The sequence below is a fragment of the Cherax quadricarinatus genome, chromosome 35 (genome assembly GCF_038502225.1).
Source record: "Cherax quadricarinatus isolate ZL_2023a chromosome 35, ASM3850222v1, whole genome shotgun sequence".
Lineage (NCBI taxonomy): Eukaryota > Metazoa > Arthropoda > Malacostraca > Decapoda > Parastacidae > Cherax > Cherax quadricarinatus.
The window spans coordinates 22,536,929-22,560,882 of NC_091326.1; the positions used below are offsets into that span (position 1 = coordinate 22,536,929).

Here is a 23,954-nt window from a genome sequence, read left to right on the forward strand (position 1 = left end):
AATCTACAACAAGAACACATTCCTCACCGGCAACATGTGACGAAGCCTACAGATCAGCCTTGGTTTGGCTTTCATTGTAAAGAGGCTGCTACTGCTAAGTACAAAGCATGGCGAAGGTATAAGATACATCCTACCACCTATAACAGGAACTTGCACAGGCAAGCCTGTAGGCACATGGGCGACGTTCAAAAGTGGGCCATTGCTAAATGGGAGGTGGACACTAAAAGAAAGCTAGCATCAGGTAGGGTAGGCTCCAAAACCTGGTGGTCCCTGGTCAAGGACAGACAAGGTTATCTGCCTGATGAACTCATTCCACCTCTAAATCGACAGGATGGGACCACCTCTACTAGTAGTCAAGAGAAGGCGGACCTCTTTGCTGAACACTTTGCTACCAAAATGCAAGTTCCTGATCCAGCAAGGGACCCTCCTTGGCTAGCTGCAAGAACTATGTCAAAACTGTCAGTGGTGACAATAAGGCAGGAGGAGGTGCATTTCCTTCTTAAATCGCTTGACCAAGAAAAGGATGTGGGCCCAGACAAGTTGAGCCCAAGATTGCTGAGATGTGCAGACCAGCTAGCAGCACCTCTAACTCGCATCGTTCAGCACTGCCTAGTACAGTGTAAATGGCCCTCTCTATGGAAAGAGGCAAATGTAGTCCCTGTTCACAAAAAGAAGAGCAGAGCAGAAATCAGCAACTACAGACCAGTGTCACTCCTGTCAATCACTGGTAAGATCCTTGAGACAATAATCTCAAGACAAATGACAGAGTTTTTTGACTATCACTCACTACTTTGTGATCGTCAATATGGCTTCAGGAAAGGTTGCTCTGCTGCTGATCTGTTGTTAAACTTCTCCACTAAGTGGCACCAGTCACTGGATGAATCCAAAGTCAGCTGTGTGATAGCACTGGACATTGCTGGCACTTTCGACCGGGTGTGGCACCAGGGCCTCTTAGCAAAACTTCAAGCACTGGGAATTGCAGGCTCTATGCTATGTCTCCTCAGTGATTACCTTCATGGTAGATCTCTAAGTGTAGTTCTCAATGGAACGGAATCAGCAAGACATCCTATTGGGGCAAGTGTTCCACAAGGAAGCGTGCTGGGACCATTGTTATGGAATGTCTACTTCAACGACCTTCTTCATCTCATCCCAGAATCACATGCATATGCAGATGACTGTACACTGACATTCACTTATCCAAGAGAAGAAATGCCAGCTGCTCTAAGCTACATCAATCACCAGCTGAGAGCTATATCAGCTTGGGGAAATAGATGGCAAGTAACATTTGCTCCTGAGAAAACGCAAATGATGATCGTCTCTAGGCACCATGATGGTAATGCTGGTGCAGTAGTAAGGATGAATGGGAGGGTGTTGGCACCTGGAGAAGAAGTTGATATCCTTGGGGTGAAATTTGACTCCAAACTAACCATGAAGAACCATGTTGTAAATCTTGCAAACAAGGCAGCCAGGAAGCTTACAGCACTTCGCCGTATCTCGCATCTACTTGACAGTAGGGGTTGCAAGATTCTGTATGAGGCACAAGTACGCTCACACCTTGAGTATGCTCCACTTTCTTGGTTTGCCTGCCCCCCCCTCTCATCTGCGACTGCTTGACAGAATAGAGAACAGAGCAAGACGTCTCTTCTCTCGCCTGGACCCATCCTGGATAGATCTGTCATTTCAGCAGAGCCTTCAACATAGGAGGGATGTGGGTGGCCTTACTGTTATGTACAAGGCCAATATTGTCAAAGTACCACACTTGGATCCACTTCGAGGACATCATGAAACAAGCTTTTATGCCACAAGACGGGCAGAAAGCAGCAACTTCACTCTGGCTCTACCCTTCTCCAGAGCATCACTCCATCTGAGATCATATATACCCAGGATGACTCGAGTATGGAACACATTCGTACAGCATAATGATGTCAACGAGATAAAGTCAGTTGATCAAATGAAAATGCTGGCCCACAGATGGCTCCAATTTCATCCTGTTCCCTACTTGTATGTCTCATAACAATAAAAATGCTTTCAAATGAGCTGATGTAGGCAACAGCTCTTAGCTTGCCAATAATGTTAGGAATCCTTAACCTGTAAATAGCTTGTCAATAAAGCTAGGGATCCTTAACCTTGTCAAACCCTGTGTAAAAAAAAAAAAAAAAAAAAAAAAAAAAAAAAAAAAAAAAAAAAAAGACACACAGGCAGGCAGAAAGACAGATAAACAGACATAGCTAGACAGACAAACAGACATGTTTATGTGTAACAGTGAAAACAAATAAAGCCTGGGTTCCATGCAGCAGTGCATAATCATCGTGTCACTACACTGCTCACCCTGTCAGCAGTCTAGTAACACTCGTCTTAACACCATGCTTTAAGGTGTTTCATATATACCCCAGCGTGTCTAAAACATTGCTGGGACCTATAAATACTTTGTATATAGTATTCCTAGACAATATTAAATTACCAAGGCAGGTGTAAATGTTGACCTATCAGTGTGTTTGTGACAATTTGAGTACAATTTCAGTACCTAATATTAGTGTCAGAACAAAGATTAGCTATGAAATCACAAGAACTACTATAAATTCTAATTTTTTTTTCAACAAACCGGCCATATCCCACCAAGGCAGGGTGACCTAAAACGAAAAACGAAAGTTTCTCTTTTTAAATTTAGTAATTTATACAGAAGGGGTTACTATTCCCTTGCTCCTGGCATTTTAGTCGCCTCTTACAACACGCATGGCTTACGGAGGAAGAATTCTGTTCCACTTCACCATGGAGATAAGAGGAAATAAACAGGAACAAGAACTAGAAAGAAAATAGAAGAAAACCCAGAGGGGTGTGTATATATATGCTTGTACATGTATGTGTAGTGTGACCTAAGTGTAAGTAGAAGTAGCAAGATCTACCTGAAATCTTGCATGTTTATGAGACAGAAAAAAAGACACCAGCAATCCTACCATCATGTAAAACAATTACAGGCTTTTGTTTTACACTCACTTGGCAGGAAAGTAGTACCTCCCTGGGCAGTTGCTGTCTACCAACCTACTTCTTTCTTTCAACACACCGGCCGTATCCCACCGAGGCGGGGTGGCCCAAAAGGAAAAACGAAAGTTTCTCCTTTTACATTTAGTAATATATACAGGAGTAGGGATTACTAGCCCCTTGTGGCCTAAGTGTAAGTAGAAGTAGCAAGACGTACCTGAAACCTTGCATGTTCATGAGACAGAGAAATGGACAGCAGCAATCCTACCATCATGTAAAACAATTACAGGCTTTCATTTTACACTCACTTGGCAGGACAGTAGTGCCTCCCTGGGTGGTTGCTGTCTACCAACCTACTACCTACATAAATTCTAATTATCAGAACATAAAAATTATATAAAATATAAAAACGAGAAAAAAAGGTACGTCTGCAACACTTCTACAAGAGGCAGGACTCCATGTTGCCATCGGGTGAGCATCCAGCGCCAAATTCATGGTTTCATATCTCGGTAAGTACTGGTCCTAAAATTTTTTGTTTGGTCTTGTTACACACAGAAAATTGTCCCCTTTAATTTAAAAAAAAAAAATTCAAAATATTCAGAGCACTGGGCGAGTGAACGCAGATCTACATTTGGACAGTTAACGGGTTAATATCCAGATTAAATTTACAATGCCCAACAAGCATAACAGAGACAATGAAATTAAGATATTTTAATCATTAACAACAAACAAATACATGCAAATTACATGGCACCACTAACCAGGAATGCAAAGACCTGAGCCAGGCATACATCCACAGTTGTCCTGTCTATTATAGCCAGCGTTGTGTGCAAGTTGCTCTAAAGTTAGTGTTTCTGCCTGGCCGGACACTCCCACATGAACAGTCAACTGAAACACGAGAAATGTGAACAAAGTACATAGCATCATATTTTAATCACATGCATGAATAAAGTTCTACAATATGAGGAATTATTTTTTAATTGTCATTAAACAATGAAGTACTATAACATACTGAGTCAAAGATAAGAGTACAGAGATACAGTACATCTCTTACAACCATCAAAGTTTTACTAATATACTGAATAACATATTAATTGAAAATTAACAAGGGCATTGTGAATCCCACCTTATTCATCACAGTCAGTCCTACAAAATCATGGGGGTTTATGTTCTTAAAAGTTTCAAAACTAGAAACCAAAAACAATATAAAATTAAGTCTGCAGTACAATTTTGCCTCAGGTTTAGGCTCATTTTGTTTCATAGACCCATCAGTAAAAATGCTGGAGAATTCAATCCTACGAATAAGGAATTCCACAAATTTGTAAGGACTACTGTACCAGCTACTGGTACTGCAGTTTTTATTTAAGATAATCTACAAATGCATGGAAAGAGCTATTTAAAATAAACATACTGAATACACAGTTAATCAATGATTAACACAATAGTTATGTTCCTGAAAAACCAGCATGAAATTTAAAAAGAAAATTGTGCACAATGAATTTAGAAACAGAGAAAAATAAATTTTTGTTCCTCAGACCCCTCCCCCCCCAAAGAAAAAAGGCATTGTATTTAAAGCTTTGTATTTCATCAAGACTCAAAAATAATTAAGTTTTCTATGCACTACATTATAACTGTCAAGCCTCATAAAGAAAATGCCTGCAACGAGTGGTGACATTTGTGATTTTAAGGCCAGCAAAGGCTGGTTTGAGAGATTTAAGAAGTGTAGTGGCATACACAGTGTGGTAAGGCATAGTGAGGCTGCCAGTTCAGACAAAAGGGCAGCTGAGAAGTTTGTACAGGAGTTTAAGGGGTACATAGACACTGAAAAATTCAAACCCCAACAAGTGCTTAACTGTGAGGAAACAGGCCTGTTTAGGAAGAAAATGTCAAAGAGGACCTACATCATGCAGGAGGAAATGGCACTCCCAGGACACAAACCTATGAAAGACAGGCTAACTCTCATGTTTTGTAGTAATGCTAGTGGGGATTGCAAAGTGAAACCTTTACTGGTCTATCACTCTGAAAATCCCAATGTGTTCAAGAAAAACAGTGTCGCCAAGAGTAAATTGTGTGTGATGTGGAAAGCTTAACAGTAAGGCATGGGTCACAAGGGAAATTTTCCTTGATTGGTTTAATGAAGTGTTTGGCCCAAGTGTGAAGAAATACCTCCTTTAAAATAAATTGGAATGCAAGTGCCTCCTGGTAATGGACAATGCTCCTGATCATCCTGCAGACTTGGAAGAGCAAATGGCAGAGGAGTTTCGTTTTATCACAGTGAAGTTCTTACCCCCTAATACAACTCCTCTCCTCCAGCCCATGGACCAGCAGGTCATTTCAAACTTCAAAAAACTGTACACCAAAGCAGTGTTTCAAAAGTGCTTTGAAGTGACCTCAGACACCGAGTTGACCCTAAGAGAGTTCTGGAAAGATTATTTCAATATCCTCCATTGCATAAACCTTATACGTAATGCTTGGGAGGGAGTGACTTCTAGGACTTGGAACTCTGCTTGGAGAAAACTGTGGCCAGACTGTGTACAAGAGAGGGACTTTGAAGGGTTTGGGGCTGACCCTGAGGAGCCTATGGCAGTTGTGGAAAGTACTGTGTCACTGGGGAATTCCATGGGGTTGGATGTGAGTTTGGAGGATGTGGAAGAATTGGTGGAGGACCATGATGAAGAACTAACCACTACAGAGCTGCAAGACCTTCATCTGCAACAGTAAGAGACCACAGCTCAGGAAATTGATTCAGAGGAGGAAGAGAGATGGGGGAAGCTGCCTTCTTCAAAGATTAAGGACATTTGTGCAAAGTGGACTGAAGTACAAACATTTATGGATGAACTTCACCCTTACAAAGCTGTTGCAGGCCATGTTGGCAACATGTACAATGACAGTGTTGTGTCCCACTTCAGACAAATCTTAAAGAAACACCAGAAACAGAGCTCTCTGGACAGATATTTTGTGTGACAGGGGTCCAGTGACTCTGAAGTTGTTCCCAGTGGCATTAAAAAACAAAGAAGGAAAGTAACCCCAGATAAGGACTTGGTACCTGAAGTCTTTATGGAAGGGGATTCCCTCTCCAAACAATAGCGCACCTTCATCCTCTCCCCGCCTCCCATCAACCCAGAAGTCTTCAGTAAAGGTACGTGTAATGTTATTATTTTATGTATGCACATACTTGATTTTTTATTTTTTCTGAATGTAAATCTTTATTTAATTTGGAAAAAAAAAAAAATTAATATTTTTGGGTGTCTGGAACAGATTAATTTTATTTCCCTTATTTAATGGCTTCGCCATTCAGCAATTTCGTCCTTCAGCATACTCTCTGGAACAGATTAATCACAAAACTCGGGGGTCCACTGTACTTAGTAAATATTTAACTTAGTTTACTCTAGTTTCCACTGACACTGTTTATCAAATAGTAATTAAATTTAATGCTACTGAAAAGAGTTTAACCCTTTCAGGGTCCAAGGCCCAAATCTGAAGTGGTGCCCCAGTGTCCAAGAATTTTCAAAAAAAAAATTTGTTATTTTTTCTTATGAAATGGTAAAGAATCTTTTTGTGAAGGTAATAAAACAAAAAGTACGAAATTTGATGGAAAATTGATGAAATTATGCTCTCGCGAATTTTGATGTGTCAGCGATATTTACGAATCGGCGATTTTGCCGACTTTGACTCCCATTTTAGGCCAATTACATTATTCCAGTAAACCAAATTCTTAGCTATTTCACTAGTATTACTTCTATTCTATCGATTGAGCACAAGAAATCAGCAAGTCAACTGTTTCAACTACAAATTAAAGTGATCGGAAATTGTTAATTTGGCCAATTTAACACAAAGTTCAAAATATTCCAATTTCAAAATAGGGTCCAGAATAAACAATGTAGGTATTCCTGGAACTAAACTAACATTTCCTCTGTTCATTAGTTATGTTTTGAGGCTTTACAAATAAATTCCATTTTGATTTTTTATTCACATAATGAATTTTTATTCACACCAAAAAATTGAAGATTTACTGTTATGCAATACTGTAATAATTGTATAAATATCATCACCATATTTGTGAATGCATATTAGACCCACCAGCTGACGTATATTAGACGTGTGAGGTCGTTTGTTTACTCTTGAATATCGGCAAAAATTTAACATTTCTGCTACTTTGAGCTCAGTTTCACGCCATTTCCAGTACTAAAACCAATCAAAATCATCTCTATTTCTGTAATATGTCTTCCATTCTATCAGTTGAGACCAAGAAATCGCAAATACAACTATAAAAAACATACGAAAAAACACTGCAAAGTCGCTGTTTTAATCGAAAAATCATGATTTCAGTTTTTTTCTCTCATTATACACAGTGTGCTGCAGGATCTGTTTTATGTGGTGCACACATACCACATAGATGTATTCTCTCATATCTAGGCCCAAATGTACCACTCACAGTTTATCAGGGTGAGCTGAGCTCATGACGTAGATCTACGGTTTGGACCCTGAACGTAAAGCCGTAGATCTACGGGACGGACCCTGAAAGGGTTAAACAGCCACCAATACCAGCCATGCGTTACACGTGCATACTCAACGTAAACAGACTGACTGCAACTGAATGTATGCTGCATTGAATGCAGCTCCTCGCTGCCAGATGTAACACCGGTAATACCTATACTATCGTACAGCGTCAAACTTCTATTTTCAAAAATTTTTTATCTTGTTTCATCTCATCCTGTAATATATTTGTCAGTTGCAAATTATTCTAACTTAAGGTTGATGAAGTCATACATCTGGCAGTGAGCATCTGGGGGTAGTGCAGCTCTGCAGCTCCTATGGATGAGCCACCATTGAATCAATGTAACCATTTTTAAGCTATATGCACTCTTCATTCTCACTGTTTGAACCTCACCAGAGTTCAGACACTTACTTTTTGAAGTACTGTATCATGACATTACTATGCAAATTATGATCATCGACTGTATATTCATGGGAAATGCTAAAAATGTATAAGTCAAACAGTGCCAGAGAAATGGAGGGAGGGGGAGTGAAAGTAATCAGGTTTGACCAGAGGAACTGGAAGGTAACTCCAATTCCCTGGATCAATAGCCCTTCAACTTCAAGGCACCCCTTTTCAAGAGGAAAGCTGAAGATGTCTGAAGGGTTGGAGGGAGGATATGAAGGAGATAATTAAAGAGGCAAAGGGCCTAAACATCCAGCAGACATATGCACATATTTAACCAAAGTGAGAGGTGGCAAACAGTATTCTGGGATATGACATGCTGCTGGAGTATGAGCATGGTAATATTATACGAATATTCAAGACGTGTAATTAGAAGATATAGCATCATGAGTTTACTGAAGAAGCCATTTGTGGTGAAACAGTTCCTTTAGTAAATGCCCTAAACTGTACATAAAGTCTATTTTTACTCATCTTGGTATCACCATATTATTGACTTCCAGAAGGGATTTGAAAGAAACCAAATAGTAGAACTGAAGTTTTGGAGGTGAGTATGTTGCAAATAATAGGTAATTATTGGATCAGGATGCTTATGATCTGGAAAAACTGCTAGGCTAATGAATTAAAAGAAATCTCAGACAAATTTTAGGTAAGCACCTGCCATTGCATTGTATTGATTCAGAGGCCAAAACTCTACACACAAACAGAAATAAAACTCTCAGTACCTTCGGTTTCAAATTTGCCCATCTCTGTGGAATAGTCTTTTGAACATAGTTATATTCAACTTTCATCGTTTCCGTTACTAACTTCACTCCTAGTTCCTCTTCTAAATTAAAGTTTGCAAGACCATCAACAGCCAACTGGCTTGCATTAACTGCATGTGACGGGAAAGGTCCAAAGCCAGTCACATAAATAACAGGACGGCTATCTTTCACTTCCACTGATGCGTCCCCCATTTCTGGAACAGAAGAAAGCACTGTACATTAATAGAGTACAACTTTTCTCCACACAGTATGGATGGTTTACTAAGCAAACCTGACTATTTATTGTACAGAACATCTCTCATTTAGTCATTTCATTCCTCTGGGCATAACACAGATAAAAGAAACAAAAACAATTAAGGCAAGTGCAGGCACAATGAAGGAAGTAAGCTGAGCATGTTGGAAAAACCCAACAAGTTTTAACCCTTTGACTGTCGCAACCCCAAATCCTAGTGTCTTCCTATGTCACAAAATATTCGAAAAAAAACAAATTATTTTTTCTTACCAAAATGTTAAGATTAATTTGCCGAGTGTTTTAAGCCTAAAATTTTTTTTTGCGATCAGTACTTACCGAGATATAGAGGTATAAAGTTGGTAGAAAATGAGCTGCATATGGCAACAGCGGTGAATACAACTCACCCGGTAAAATTATAATTACTCCCATTCGAAGGTTTCTTGTATTTTCTAATATATTTTTGTTCCAAGTAACTTATGTGGCCTGTGAGACCAAAGTAAGGTGCAATGTACATATATACACTCGTTGTATGCAACACAATAACCACACAAACATTATTATTATATTGTTTACAAACCTTGTTTACACAATACAAAAAATTGTTTACTACTATTTTTCTATAATATATATATACAAATGTACAGTCACTGGATACTTTCCTAGAACTGCTGCAGCTTGTGGAAGTCTTTGAAACACTGTGTTATGCACACTGGTGTTTTACACTCTCCACACATAAAATGAGTGTCTCCATTTTTGTGGGCATTTTGTGGTATGTGTACAGACATAACACCTCTTCTGAGCAGTTTTCTTGAAAGTAGTAGGAGGCAGTTGTATGGGGTAGCGATCACCAGTGTGTTGATAATTTCGTGGGCACTGGTCTATTGCAGGTGTCGTTCCTTGGTACTTAAATATTATTTGTCTGATGACTGACAAACAAAATTCACCATATTTTGGTTTGTTGTTGGTCTTCAACTTATATGTGTTATAAGCATTCAGCATGGAAATGTCAAGAAGATGGAAAAAGAGTTTTATGTACCACTTATAACTCTTGCAAACACAATCAGCAAACCCAATCTGCATGTCACATTTGTCCACTAAGCACATATTGAGGTTGTAGTCCATCACAGCTGCAGGTTTTAGAATGGGTTCATTGGTCTCTCTATTCTGCCTGCCACTGTCTGCCATTTCGTTTTGGTGAACTGATGTCAACAATGTGACACCATGTTTGTTGTGCCGCTGAAATGCCATGGTGTCATTGGCAGCAAACACCTGCACCTCACCTCTACGAGTGCCTGCGTCGAACCTAGGCATATGCTTACGATTTCCATGCACTGTGCCACATACATCTGTCATGTTCACTCGCAAGAAATCACTGAGTAAGGGGCTTGTGTACCAGTTATCAGTATATAATATATGCCCCTTACCCAGATATGGTTCCAGCATTGTTCTAACCACATCACCAGAGATACCCAATAACTTCCTGGTATCTTACAATGTATTACTGCCAGTGTACACAGTTATATCCACAGTACAAATAACTTTATACCAAAGCGTTTCCTCTTGCTTAGTATATACTGCTTGAATGACAGTTTGCCTTTGAACAAAATCAAAGACTCATCAATAACAAGCTTCCTTTAGGGAAAAATACATACAGCACTTTTGTTGCAGATACATAAACACATTCCTGATCTTATATAATCTGTCGTTACTGCCAGGCCTTGTTTTGTCTGGCAAGTGTAGCATACATAACAGTAGCAGAAATCGATTCACTGGTATTATATCACAAACCTGGGGTTGAAATCAGGTGGTCTGTCAACCAGTATGTGGTGACAGTGTGCTTATACACATGTGGCATAACCATTGTTGTGGCAAAGAACAGATACATCTCTGCCACAGTTGTTTCCTTCCACTGGTGAAACAATTAAGTTTGCCATGGGGTATTCGAAGTATTTGTTACTTTGCCTGACAATAATGTCCATCAGGTGTTTATCGAAGAATAACTGAAAGCATTCCAGTTCAGTGGCATTGTTCCCAAGTGTACACGATGGCCATATTCTGCTTTGTGTTTCATCAAACTGATGGGGATTGGGAACAAAATTGGTACCTTCCTGCCAATCCCAGATAAAATCTGCTGGTGGGTACTGGATATTGACAGATGGTTGTTTGTGCAGGTTGTGGGAGTGTTTGAGAGTGTGGCCTTTGTTGTGGCTGTACTGAATTAGCAACGTGGGTAGCAGCATGGCCCGCTACTGGTGCCACGTGACATATGCTACTGCCAACACCACCACCACCTGCTGCCCCACACATTATCCATCCCCACTGTAACAATGTTGTCATCTTCACTATCAGTTTGTAGTGTAGGGTCAGAGGATGTACTCTGAGATTTACTACTTTTCCTTGGAATGGCATATGGCACACTACCAGAAGGCATGCTGCGTCGTACACACTGCCGCTTCACTGGAGAATATTCTTCCTCACTGTCGCAACTCAAACTGCTTTCTCTAGCTTGGAAATCACTATCACTTTCATTTTCACTGCTCACATCTGAGTCCTGTACACTGGGAAATATTTTCCTCTTTCGCCCTGGTACAGGTGAACATGAATAAGATGGCCCAGCACCAGAGGTGGAAGGTTGTGGGTCGTCTGGGTTTTCATCACTAATTACATTATCCTGAGCACTGCTTTCAGTCATGCCCTCCACAAAACCATGAAATTCACTTTCACTGACACTTCCATCGGTGTTAGAACTATCACTTGGGAACAGAAGACCTCCAGTTTACTGGGGAGTAAGGTACTTCTTACCACAAGGCATGGTGAACAAAGACTGCTAAAATGGCATTCCCACAATGCACCACTGAGTCTGCAATTTTTTTCATACTGCACACACCCATCAAGCAGACCCATTTTCTCACATGTAGGCCTACCAGCTTTCTCCTGCTTGATTTGAAGCCACTAGAATTTTGGCTTATTAATACATCAAAAACATTGGCCAGAGTAATGTACATAAAGGGGTTTGTAATTTCATGTAATGCATAAACCACACCAATAACTAATAGACTGTCCTTGGCTACATAAAATTCAGCAAATGTTTTCCTGGGTAGAACACAACAGGAAGCTAAATAAGGGACTCCCACCTAGCTACTTACGTAGTAACATAACGAAACTATCAATATTTTTTTATGTCTCCTTACCTTATGGTGGAAGGTACTGTAACAGCAATACACCCAGGTGTTCCCTGCCTGCCATGCTGAAGTTTTTGTCAGTGAATAATAATTCAACTAATGACTTGTCAATCCAATGTTTTTTGACTGAAAAAAAGTGAGAACAATAGAAAGAAACTCCCTTGTAATCTTTTTCATTAAATCAGACCCCTTATATACAGTATATATTATTCAATTGTTTTACACAAGTTATCACAATTAGTTGGGGAGATACCAATATCCTAGTTAAAAAAGGGAGATAAATACTGCATAGGTATACACTGAAAAAATTCTCTACTTTTAATTTTATATATAATTTTAAATTCATATATAGTACTGTACACTAATTATGGTATTTTTGTTTACGAAATTTCAGACGCTGACATCACCCCACCCACTTAACAGTGCCGCACATGTAATTAAAGTGAAACTATTGATTTAAATGTTCATTTATCCATTAAAATTAGTGCTTTATACTTATTTCTCATTATTTTCTGTATGTTAAACTATATTCTCTATAAAATGTATTATTTGTTAATACTTTTGGGTGTCTGGAAAGGATTAATTGGATTTACATTACAGTGGACCCTCGACCATCGATGGCATCGATTAACAATAAATCAGACTAGCGATACATTTTAACGCACAATTTTTGCCTAGACTAGCGCTAAAAAACTCGACCAACAATATTCGTTCCTTCTGAGACACGTCCACTTCTGGCCAGTGTTTACAAGCCAGCCAGCCACCGCGGTCGCTTCCAAGCATACAATCGGAACATTTCATATTATCACAGCCTTTGTAGTGATTGCACCTGCAAAATAAGTCACCATGGGCCCCAAGACGCTTCTAGTGCTGACCATACAGCAAAAAGGGTGAGAATAACTATGGATATGAAGACAGAGATCATTGCTAAGTATGAAAGTGGAGTGCGTGTCTCCGAGCTGGCCAGGTTGTACACAAAACCCCAATCAACCATCGCTACTATTGTGGGCAAGAAAACGGCAATCAAGGAAGCTGTTCTTGCCAAAGGTGCAACTATGTTTTCGAAACTGAGATCGCAAGTACTCGAAGATGTTGAGAGACTGGTATTGGTGTGGATAAACGAAAAACAGATAGCAGGAGACAGCATCTCTCAAGCGATCATATGTGAAAAGTCTAGGAAGTTGCATGACGATTTAATTAAAAAAATGCCAGCAACTAGTGGTGATGTGAGTGAATTTAAGGCCAGCAAAGGTTGTTTTGAGAGATATAAAGGGAAGGGAAGTAACCCCGGAAAAGGACTTGCCCCCTCAAGTCCTAATGGAAGGAGATTCCTCTTCTAAACACTAAGACCATCAACACTCTCCCCTCCTCTCATCCCATCAATCATCACCACATCTTCAATAAAGGTAAGTGTCATGTAACTGTGCATGTCTTCTTCAGTTTGTGTGTATTAAAATTAATATTTCATGTGGTAAAAACAATTTTTTTTCATACTTTGGGGTGTCCTACACGGATTAATTTGATTTCCATTATTTCTTATGGGGAAAATTAACTTGACTAACGATAATTTTGACTAACGATGAGCTCTCAGGAACGGATTAATAGCGTTAGTCGAGGGTCCACTGTATTTCTTATGGGAAATATTGGTTCAGTTTTCGTCGAATTCGGTTTTCGTCAAAATTTCTGGAACGAATTAATAACGAAAACCGAGGTTCCAATGTACATAATCGCTGACTCTGCAGTTTTAAAGGGTAAAATGCATTAGTTTCACTTTCATCATGGGGGATTTCAACCATAAGGAGATTGACTGGGAGAATCTGGAGCCACATGGGCTACCAGAGACATTTTTTGTATTACAGGTGGGCCCTGCTTATACAGCAGGTTAGGTTCAGGGCTACTGCTGTAAAGCAAAAATCACTGCAAAGTGAAACATAGCCTTTTTTCACTATCAAATGCATATAAAAGTCTGATATCATGCTCATATTATCATATATTAAGTGAGCAATAGAGCTAGGCCTAAAAAATATATATACAGTATACACATTACTTACCTTCAAATATTTGTCTTTAGCTTATAGTGAGTGGTGAATATATTTATTGTAGGAAATCTTGAATAAATAAAGAATGGGTATAACTGAAACCCACTGCATTAGCGAACCGCTGTAAAGTGAAGCACTGTAAAGCGGGGGGCCTTCTGTATAATGTGTTACTATATTATGCTCTAAAGCTCTGCCTTTATTATTACAGTACACTACTGTACATTATTATTTTTTGTTCTATAAAATAATATGTACGAGTTTACAAAATAAGATATTTATATGCAGCTGTTTTAAAACCCAGACAGACAAAGGAGTCAGAGGATACTGAGATAACTAAACAGGTAGTAAAGAAATTATTAGCTACTTGATAGAGAAAAAAAAAAGTAGGAATACAGAAGATAGAAATGAGTTGTACAACAATGTGCAGAGCTGAGCTGCCCATTTAGGAATTTTTTTAGGATTTCACTACTAGAAGGTAAACTGGCAGACAAATGGGAGACATAGCACATTTTGCCAATATTTCGGAAAGGTGACAGGGAGGACCCTTTACACTATAAACCAGTTTTTTTGACAAGTGTTATTGTGAAAATATTGGAAAAAAAAAAACTTAAGAGAAAAGTGGATAAACACTTGGCAAAGAATAACCTACTGACTCGCAGACAATTTGACTTTCCTAATAATAATAAAAATACGTAATAATAATACCTTTATTTACTACAAGTACTACATGTACATGGTATACAGCCCTAGCTGACATCAGTGACATACTACTATATAGAAAGCCACTTGTTATGCAGAGCATTTCGGGCTAATTAGGTCAGTTTTGTCCCAGGATGTGACCCACACCAGTTGCCTATTCCCAGGTACCCATCTTACTGATGGGTGAACACAGACAACCAGTGTAAAGAAACATGCCCAATGTTTCTACCCTCACTGAGAATCAAACCCAGACACTTGCTGTGTGAAGAGAGAAACTCTTCAAAAAAAAAAAAAAGGTATGGGCAAATTGTATTTATCCAAGATTTTAAGAAGGCTTTAGAAAACATTCCCCAAGAAAGACTAATCTGGTCACTTCAAAACATAGGAGGAATAAAAGGAAAACTATTAACCCTTTCAGGGTTTTTGACGTACTAGTACGGCTTACGCACCAGGGTTATTGACGTACTAGAACGCTTAAATTCTAGCGCCTTAAAATCTAGCGAGAGAAAGCTGGTAGGCCTACATGCGAAAGAATGAGTCTATGTGGTCAGTGTGCACAGTATAAAAAAAATCCTGCAGCACACAGTGCGTAATGAGAGAAAAAAAATGACCATGTTTTTGGATTAAAACAGCGAATTTGCACTGTATTTTCGTATGGTATTTATGGTTGTATTCTAGTTTTCCTGGTCTCATTTTATAGAATGGAAGACATATTACAAAAATCGAGATGATTTTGATTGGTTTCACAATGAAAAGTATCTTGAAATTGAGCTCAAAGTAGCAGAAATGTTCGATTTTTACCGAAGTTCAAAAGTAAACAAACCATGCCAAGCATTCAATACACGTCAACTGGTGAGTCTAATATTCTTTCACAAGTGTGCTGATATTATTTATACCATTTCTACACTAATGCAGTAGTCTGCCTAACAGTAAATCTTCTATTTTTTGTAAGAATAAAAATTCAAAGTGGAAAGCAAAAGAAATATAAGAGGGGCCTGGGGACGTGACTAACAAACACAGAACTTGTTATTTTAGTGCCAGGAATGTCTGTTTTGTTTATTCTGGACCCTATTTGAAAATTGACATCTTCTGAAATTTGTATGGAATTGGCAAAATTGCCAATTTCTAACTACTTTATTGGATAGTTGAAATTGGTAAATGGGTGGTTTCTTGTACTCATTCGATAGAAAAAATGGAATTCTAGTGAAATAAATATAATTTTTGTCCACTAGTACACAGGAATTGGCCGAAAATAGGGCTCAAAATGGGCGAAATCGCCGATGCGTAAACATCGGCGAGACCGCTAACTTCGCGAGAGCATAATTCCCTAAGTTTTCCATCAAATTTCATACTTTTGGTGTCATTATAATCGGGAAAAGATTCTCTATTATTTCAAAAGAAAAAGAATTTTTTTTTTTCCGAAAAATTTTCGACCCTGAGAACAAGTTTAGTAGAGGGCCTCTCGACCCTGAAAGGGTTAAAATGGTTGAGTGTATTTGAGTATAAAATGCAAACAGTGATACAAAGAAAAATGTCCACTTACAAAAATGTTGCCAATGGGGTTTAATAAGGATCTACTGTTTACAATTTACATAAATGACTCTCCAGATGATGACTTTGCAAGTGATGAATCTTTAAAAGATAATTTGGATAAATTGAGCAAATAGAGTAACAGATGAACAATGAACTTTATGTTGATAAATGATATATAATTGAAATGAATGGAGGCAAAAATCGAACCATAAAGAATATAGCGTGCATGATACATTTTGAGAATGCAGTAGCTATGATACAAAGAAAGGGATCTACAAGTTATTGTTAACCCTTTCACTGTCTCCCAGTTAGATATACATTATTGATGCCAGTGTCACTCGTGCAGCTCCAAGTTTCCAGCATAACATTCTCAAATAAAGGCTTGTGCAGTGAGTATTCCTCAATGTGACACAGTGAAAAGAATGAGGAATACTGGAGAATACCTGGATAGCATTTTGGGGGTCAACGCCCCCCCACGGCCAAGTCTGTGACCAGGCCTCATAAGAGTCATTCAAGTTAAATAAAATTATAAGTTTACTAAATATGGGAATTAAAAAGTAAACAAAGAGAGGTGTTCCACACAATGGCCTTATTACTGTACAGTATTAGGGAAAATGCCTTATCATAATATAAAATGGTGTGTAAGGAAAAAGGATCCCAGAGATTGCTAAAAAAAATACACAAGTTATGAAGGCAAAAACTTCTTGAGATGGTCATATTGGCTAATACAAGGAAAAGAGGAGAAACTACATGTATAGTTATAAAAGGAAAATAAAGAATAAATAGAGAAGTTTTCATAGTAAATACATTACCTTCAACAGGGATAACACGACGCCATTGATATAAATTAAGAAATAATGGAGATTATGGAATTCTTGGAAAATTTTGAGAAACTGAGGGATAGAAAAATGGAATACAGCAAAATGGAAGAGGGAAAAAATGATACAATCATTGGAAATTTTTAAAAGTTAAATGATAAACATATTAATAAAGACAGGACACCACAGGAAGCAGAACCTGACAGCTACCATCCAGCAAGTAGACCCTGACACCTACCATCCAGCAAGTAGACCCTGACAGCTACCATCCAGCAAGTAGACCCTGACAGCTACCATCCAGCAAGCAGACCCTGACAAAACTACCATCCAGCAAGCAGAACCAGACAGCTACCATCCAGCAAACAGAACCTGACAGCTACCATCCAGCAAGCAGAACCTGACAAAACTACCATCCAGCAAGCAGAACCTGACAGCTACCATCCAGCAAGTAGACCCTGACAGCTACCATCCAGCAAGTAGACCCTGACAGCTACCATCCAGCAAGCAGAACCTGACAGCTACCATCCAGCAAGCAGAACCTGACAGCTACCATCCAGCAAGTAGACCCTGACAGATACCATCCAGCAAACAGAACCTGACAACTACCATCCAGCAAGCAGAACATGGCAACTACCATCCAGCAAGCAGAACCTGACAGCTATCCTCCAGAAAGTATACCCTGACAGCTACCATCAGCAGCTGACAGTACAAGCAGTACCTGACAGCTACAGCATCTGACAGCTACCAAGCAAGTACTATCTGACAGCTGACAGCTATCATCCAGCAAGCAGAACCTGACAGCTATCATCCAGCAAGCAGAACATTATCATCCATCAAGCAGAACCTGACAGAACTACCATCCAGCAAGCAGAACATGACAACTACCATCCAGCAAGCAGAACCTGACCAAACTACCATCCAGCAAGCAGAACCTGACAAAACTACCATCCAGCAAGCAGAACCTGACGAAACTACCATCCAGCAAGCAGAACCTGACAAAACTACCATCCAGCAAGCAGAACTTGACAACTACCATCCGGCAAGAAGAACCTGACAGCTACCATTCTGCAAGTAGAATCTGACAGCTACCATCCTTCAAGTAAAACCTGACAGCTACCATCCAGCAAGTAGAACCTGACAACTATGATCCAGCAAGCAGAACCTGAAAATTACGAACCAGCAAGCAGAACCTGACAACTACGAACCAGCAAGCAGAACCTGACAGCTACCATCCAGCAAGCAGAACCTGACAACTATGATCCAGCAAGCAGAACCTGAAAACTACGAACCAGCAAGCAGAACCTGACAAAACTACCATCCAGCAAGCAGAACCTGACTGCTACCATCCAGTAAGCAGAACCTGACAGCTACCATCCAGCAAGAACCTGACAGATACCATCTAGCAAGCAGAACGTGACAACTACCAGCCAGCAAGCAGAATTTGCCACAATTACCATCCAGCAAGCAGAACCTGACAGATACCATTCAGCAGAAAGAACCTGACAGATACCATTAAGCAGAAAGAACCTGTCAGATACCATCCAGCAAGCATAACCTGACAACTACCATCCAGCAAGCAGACCCTGACAACTACCATCCAGCAAGCAGACCCTGACAACTACCATCCAGCAAGCAGAACCTGATACAACTACCATCCAACAAGCAGAACCTGACAACTACCATCCAGCAAGCAGAACCTGACAGCTACCATCCAACAAGCAGAACCTGGCAAAACTACCATCCAGCAAGCAGAACCTAACAAAACTACCATTCAGAAAGCAGAACCTGACAATACCATACAGCAAGCAGAACCTGACAAAACTACCATACAGCAAGCAGAACCTGACAAAACTACCAGCAAGCAGAACCTGAAAAAAATACCATCCAGCAAGCAGAACCTGACAAAACTACCATTCAGAAAGCAGAACCTGACAATACCATACAGCAAGCAGAACCTGACAAAACTACCCTCCAGCAAGCAGAACCTGACAGCTACCATCAAGCAAGCAGAACCTGACAGCTACCATCAAGCAGAACCTGACAAAACTACCATCCAGCAAGCAGAACCTGACAATACCATCCAGCAAGCAGAACGTGACAACTACCATCCAGCAGAAAGAACCTGACAGATACCATCCAGCAAGCACAACGTGACAGCTACCATCCAGCAAGCAGAACCTGACAACTACCATCCAGCAAGCAGAACCTGACAACTACCATCCAGCAAGCAGAACCTGACAGATACCATCCAGCAAGCAGAACCTGGCAGCTACCATCCAGCAAGAAGAACCTGACAACTACCATCCAGCAAGCAGAACCTGACAGATACCATCCAGCAAGCACAACCTGACAGCTACCATCCAGCAAGCAGAACCTGACAGATACCATCCAGCAAGCAGAACCTGACAGATACCATCTAGCAAGCAGAACCTGATACAACTACCATCCAACAAGCAGAACCTGATACAACTACCATCCAACAAGCATAACCTGACAACTACCATCCAGCAAGCAGAACCTAATACAACTACCATTTAGCAAGCAGAACATGATACAACTACCATCCAGCAAGCAGAACCTGACAACTACCATCCAGCAAGCAGAACATGATACAACTACCATCCAGCAAGCAGAACCTGACAACTACCATCCAGCAAGCAGAACATGATACAACTACCACCCAGCAAGCAGAACCTGACAACTACCATCCAACAAGCACAACCTGACAGCTACCATCCAGCAAGCAGAACCTGACAGATACCATCTAGCAAGCAGAACCTGATACAACTACCATCCAACAAGCAGAACCTGATACAACTACCATCCAACAAGCATAACCTGACAACTACCATTAAGCAAGCAGAACCTAATACAACTACCATTTAGCAAGTAGAACATGATACAACTACCATCCAGCAAGCAGAACCTGACAACTACCATCCAGCAAGCAGAACATGATACAACTACCATCCAGCAAGCAGAACCTGACAACTACCATCCAGCAAGCAGAACATGATACAACTACCATCCAGCAAGCAGAACCTGACAACTACCATCCAACAAGCACAACCTGACAGCTACCATCCAGCAAGCAGAACCTGACAGATACCATCCAGCAAGCAGAACCTGACAACTACCATCTAGCAAGCAGAACATGATACAACTACCACCCAGCAAGCAGAACCTGACAACTACCATCCAACAAGCACAACCTGACAGCTACCATCCAGCAAGCAGAACCTGACAGATACCATCCAGCAAGCAGAACCTGATACAACTACCATCCAACAAGCAGAACCTGATACAACTACCATCCAGCAAGCAGAACCTGACAACTACCATCCAACAAGCAGAACATGATACAACTACCGTCCAGCAAGCACAACCTGACAACTACCATCCAGCAAGCAGAACATGATACAACTACCATCCAGCAAAGAGAACCTGACAACTACCATCCAGCAAGCAGAACATGATACAACTACCATCCAGCAAGCAGAACCTGACAACTACCATCCAGCAAGCAGAACAAACTACCATCCAGCAAACAGAACCTGACAACTACCATCCAGCAAGCAGAACATGATACAACTACCATCCAGCAAACAGAACCTGACAACTACCATCCAGCAAGCAGAACATGATGCAACTACCATCCAGCAAACAGAACCTGACAACTACCATCCAGCAAGCAGAACATGATACAACTACCATCCAGCAAACAGAACCTGACAACTACCATCCAGCAAGCAGAACATGATACAACTACCATCCAGCAAACAGAACCTGACAACTACCATCCAGCAAGCAGAACATGATACAACTACCATCCAGCAAACAGAACCTGACAACTACCATCCAGCAAGCAGAACATGATACAACTACCATCCAGCAAACAGAACCTGACAACTACCATCCAGCAAGCAGAACATGATACAACTACCATCCAGCAAACAGAACCTGACAACTACCATCCAGCAAGCAGAACATGATACAACTACCATCCAGCAAACAGAACCTGACAACTACCATCCAGCAAGCAGAACATGATACAACTACCATCCAGCAAACAGAACCTGACAACTACCATCCAGCAAGCAGAACATGATACAACTACCATCCAGCAAACAGAACCTGACAACTACCATCCAGCAAGCAGAACATGATACAACTACCATCCAGCAAGCAGAACATGATACAACTACCATCCAGCAAACACAACCTGACAACTACCATCCAGCAAGCAGAACATGATACAACTACCATCCAGCAAACACAACCTGACAACTACCATCCAGCAAACACAACCTGACAACTACCATCCAGCAAACAGAACCTGACAACTACCATCCAGCAAACAGAACCTGACAACTACCATCCAGCAAACACAACCTGACAACTACCATCCAGCAAACACAACCTGACAACTACCATCCAGCAAACAGAACCTGACAACTACCATCCAGCAAACACAACCTGACAACTACCATCCATCAAACACAACCTGACAACTACCATCCAGCAAACACAACCTGACAACTACCATCCAGCAAACACAACCTGACAACTACCGTTCTGCAAGCTGTAACCAGCAGCTTTTCTTTCCAAACTGAAAGCATGTATCAGTACTACAAAATATGCAGCACCAGAACACCAACCTTGGCAATGACATCACAAATTACTAACACCAGGCTCAAGTTATATACGGTTATAATGTATTATTATTTTTAAATATTATTGGAACAATACTAATATTTCAGTTTTTTGTACACAGTACAGTAGTAGTATTTAAAAATATATTAATCTTGATTTACTGAAGACATGGACTCTAGACTAAGGGACTGATTACCTCACACACCTTATCTTTCACAGTTCTTCTCTGTATTGGACTGAAGAAGCCACTGGCTGGCGAAGTGTTTCTCGCAATAAAAACTCAAAATTATTGTACATGTGACTCATTCTTCAACTTGTAGTTTTGTAAACCATTTACATTACAGGTTTTTCTGACTGATCATTATTATATCAATGAGAAGTAAGTACCAAACCCACAAGGGCTGACTGATCTGCCAGTCAGGTACGTCAGTGACAACCTTGGCATTCTCTCAGGGTATTCTGGGATATATAACACATCACTGAATTGTTGAGATATTTTAGGTCATCATGACATGCCAATATTTTTTTTATATTTACATCTAAATTGAGTATATATGTAACTTGACCAATATGAATCCAAATTACATTTATACAATGAATTACGTGTATGATGGTGGATATATGGTGATGCTTTCATTACTTGATGTGTCTTAGGAAACAATGTCAGGTAATGTTTGCCCTAGAAAGTAACAAAAAAAAAAAGTAATAAAACTGGGTTTTAATCCCTGTTTTCCAGTAAAATATACTACGTTAGCTCTTACAAATGTGCCGAAGAGGTTCATATGTCTGTTAGTGTTGTTAGTGAGCATGGTACCTGTGTTGTTGAGGTGTAGTGTGTAATTACTGACCAGTGGTGGTAGTGTTGGTCTCCCTCAGTCTGGCACCTGCTGAGTACTGGTGTTAAGGGCCACCAACACTCATCATCATCTCCCACTACTTCATGTGTAAGTTTACTCACATATACACTTACACTCACACATACACAAATATACTTACATAGATTATACATAGCAACATGTGTGTAGAGAACCTGGGATAAGCTAGAAAAGTCAGACAAAGTGACTTACTTCCATTGGGGTCCTTTTAATACATTATTATTATTATTATTATTATTATTATTATTATTATTATTATTATTATTATTATTATTATCATTATTATTATTACCATCACCAGAGCCCGAAATGCTCTGCATAAAAAGGGGTTTTTGTCATGTTCACCAAATATTTCACTCCTTTGAACAAACATGTATCATGCTAAAATAAACTTGTCAGTGTCATCATCATCATAACTAAGCGCTAAACCCATAAGGGTGTAATATAGTTTATCAGAGACCAGCGAGGGTGGAGAAATAACAAGAGGTAGAGTTAGGAAGCAAGGTGAGTGCTAAAGTGTATAATCAAAGTTGGTGTAATAAAAAACATTAACAATACACAAATATTAAATTTAAATGTTAATAACATTACAGGCATAACTACGTGTATATTAATAATCTTATATATCAGCATGATACAATGTTTGTAAAGATGGATGACATTCACCTGTGCATGAAGACAGTCTATAGTTATGCACAGCATTTCTTAGTATTTTTTTTTTATTCGCCAGTATTTTCCCGGCCACAAAATAGAGCGAAACACCAACGTCAAAGACCTGGGAGTGATTATGTCGGAGGATCTCACCTTCAAGGACCATAACATTGTATCAATCGCATCTGCTAGAAAAATGACAGGATGGATAATGAGAACCTTCAAAACTAGGGAGCCCAAGCCCATGATGACACTCTTCAGGTCACTTGTTCTACTCACTCATTTCCTTGCTGTCATCTGTGTAGGACCCATCTTGTTTAAGTAGGGGCCCAATACTGGGCGTTGTTCTCGATTTTGATTTGGCATAGGAGAAGAAATACTTTGGGTTTCTTTCGATTTCATTTATAGCTTTTAGTTCTTCCCGCGATTCCTGACTCCTAAAGGATTCTTTTAGCTTAAGTTCGATGCTTGCTATTTCTCTGACCAGTGTCTCCCTGCGCATTTCAGATATATTGACCTCTTATAGCCGCTCTGTTATTCTTTTCCGTCGCCTGTAAAGGGAGCGCCTGTCTCTTTCTATTTTACATCTA

General features: G+C 39.9%; 1 protein-coding gene across 3 annotated transcripts in view; it reads right to left on the reverse strand.

Annotated features, from left to right (window-relative positions):
• The window catches only part of LOC128695081 (pyroglutamyl-peptidase 1), a 38,863-nt gene extending 16,117 nt beyond the window's left edge, over positions 1-22,746 (reverse strand). Inside the window, exons 1-4 of one of the 3 annotated variants that reach the window (XM_070091440.1) lie at positions 22,687-22,746; positions 12,106-12,222; positions 8,644-8,876; positions 3,741-3,867 (exon numbers count right to left, since the gene is read on the reverse strand). In XM_070091440.1, the coding sequence (XP_069947541.1) occupies positions 3,741-3,867; positions 8,644-8,874 (358 nt within the window). In that variant the 5' untranslated portion in view covers positions 8,875-8,876; positions 12,106-12,222; positions 22,687-22,746. Of the gene's footprint in view, positions 1-3,740; positions 3,868-8,643; positions 8,877-12,105; positions 12,223-22,652 lie in introns of all 3 variants that reach the window. The other 2 variants (XM_070091441.1, XM_070091442.1) reach the window with 2 other exon arrangements.
• Between the last annotated feature and the right edge of the window lie 1,208 nt (positions 22,747-23,954).